The 1,695-nt window shown below is 18.6% G+C and overlaps 1 protein-coding gene across 1 annotated transcript; it reads left to right on the forward strand.

Annotated features, from left to right (window-relative positions):
* Positions 1–340: 340 nt before the first annotated feature.
* DICPUDRAFT_146591 (uncharacterized protein) lies at positions 341–629 on the forward strand (the record flags this gene model as incomplete). Its single annotated transcript, XM_003282919.1, has 2 exons — positions 341–353; positions 421–629. 2 exons carry the CDS (start codon positions 341–343, stop codon positions 627–629), a joined length of 222 nt encoding a protein of 73 aa, XP_003282967.1.
* Positions 630–1,695: the final 1,066 nt, after the last annotated feature.

Genomic DNA, 1,695 nt, shown 5'->3' on the forward strand with positions numbered 1-1,695 from the left:
AAAATTATATTTACTTGATTAATCAAATCTGGAGTGGTGAAAGAAATATTTAATGACAATTAAAATGTAAAAAAATATTTTAAAAAAGATAAAGTTATTGAATTGAATGAAATTGATTATATTTATAAATATATTATCTTTATTAAATTATATAAACTATTAATGAGTTATATTTGGAATTTTATTTTGAAAATTTTAATAAAAATTAAAAAAATTAAAAAAAATTAATGGGTGTTTATCATTGCATTAATTTACGGTTGTATAAAAAAAAAAAAAATATAATAATTTTCATTTCAAATATTAACAAACTAAATAACAAAGATAAAATCTAAATTCTAAAATGTCAATTATTAGTAAATATAAAAAAAAAATTATTATATATAGTTTTTTATGTGTATCTAAAACTTTTATTTTATATAGAATCTATTTCATCAATGAACCCAGTTAACAGTGCTTCAACTATTTCAATGTTAAATTCATTAAGAAGTACCTTTTTCTTTGATAATGAATCAGCTTGTTTTGGTAATAGCTTAGGTGGTGGTTCATGTGGTTTCAATCCATGCAGCAGTGGAAACAGTAACATTATAAATATCGATATTGATATTGGTCGTGGTAGAAGATGCTGTTAAATTATTAATCATTAATATTTTTTAATTATATCTTTTAAAATTATTATCAAATTTATTTACATAATTATTTTAACTCTTCAAATTATAAAAATAAACTTTTATTAATTTTAGAAATAATTTTGTTATTGAAAAGAAAAATAAAGCAGATTTTTTATCTAAATATTTTGATATTTATTTGCTGTATTAATTGTGATTTATATGATTTTTACTTGAACTATTTCAATGTTAAGTTCATCAGTAACCAAGACTTGAATTTCTTTTAATAAACTTTTTAAAATTGTTCCATTTTATTCCTCATTCTTCCAAACTCTATTATTAATCTTTACCCAACTCATATTACCTGTAACTCTACAACTAATTAAATTTAATAATGATAAAAATATTATCCAAGTTTTGGTTTTTTTTTTTTATTATTTTTTATTAAAATGTTTTATTGTTGGTGGAAAAATGAATAAATTATTTTTGTCGATATTCTTTCTTTTTACTTTTGAAAAAAATGATTTGTAATTTTCTTTATGAATTATTTCCTTATTATCAACTATTTTTTTATATTTTACACATGGAAGGGGTATTAAGTGAAAACTGATTGGTTAATCTAATAGAGTTAATTCATGAAAATCCTTTATGAAGAGTTTATGACTATTTTTTTTTGAAGGATTTAATGAGTATAATTGAATTAATATTTCTTGGGGAGTATTATAAATAAAAAGTCTATATTTCATAGTTAATATTTGAGTTTTATTTCGGATAATTATCGAGCTATTAGTTTAATACATACATCGATTTTATAATTTTTTTTTTTTTTTGAATATTCTAAATCTACTATTTTGAACGGGCTATGTCTCGCTTTTGTGTTTTATTGAAGTTGAATTTTTTTCATAAAAAAAAAATTGAAAAGGTTTCCATTTTTTTATTAAATTTTTAATATATCCATTATTAATTCTGAAATATTTGTTTAGGAGGGTAAAAAAAATGGAAAAAAAAATTATTGAAAAAAATTTTAAAAAAAATTTAATTAAATTTAATTTTTAAGGAAAATTAATTTACACAAATAAAAAATTGAAAG

Source organism: Dictyostelium purpureum, assembly GCF_000190715.1.
Source record: "Dictyostelium purpureum unplaced genomic scaffold DICPUscaffold_2, whole genome shotgun sequence".
NCBI classification, from domain to species: domain Eukaryota; phylum Evosea; class Eumycetozoa; order Dictyosteliales; family Dictyosteliaceae; genus Dictyostelium; species Dictyostelium purpureum.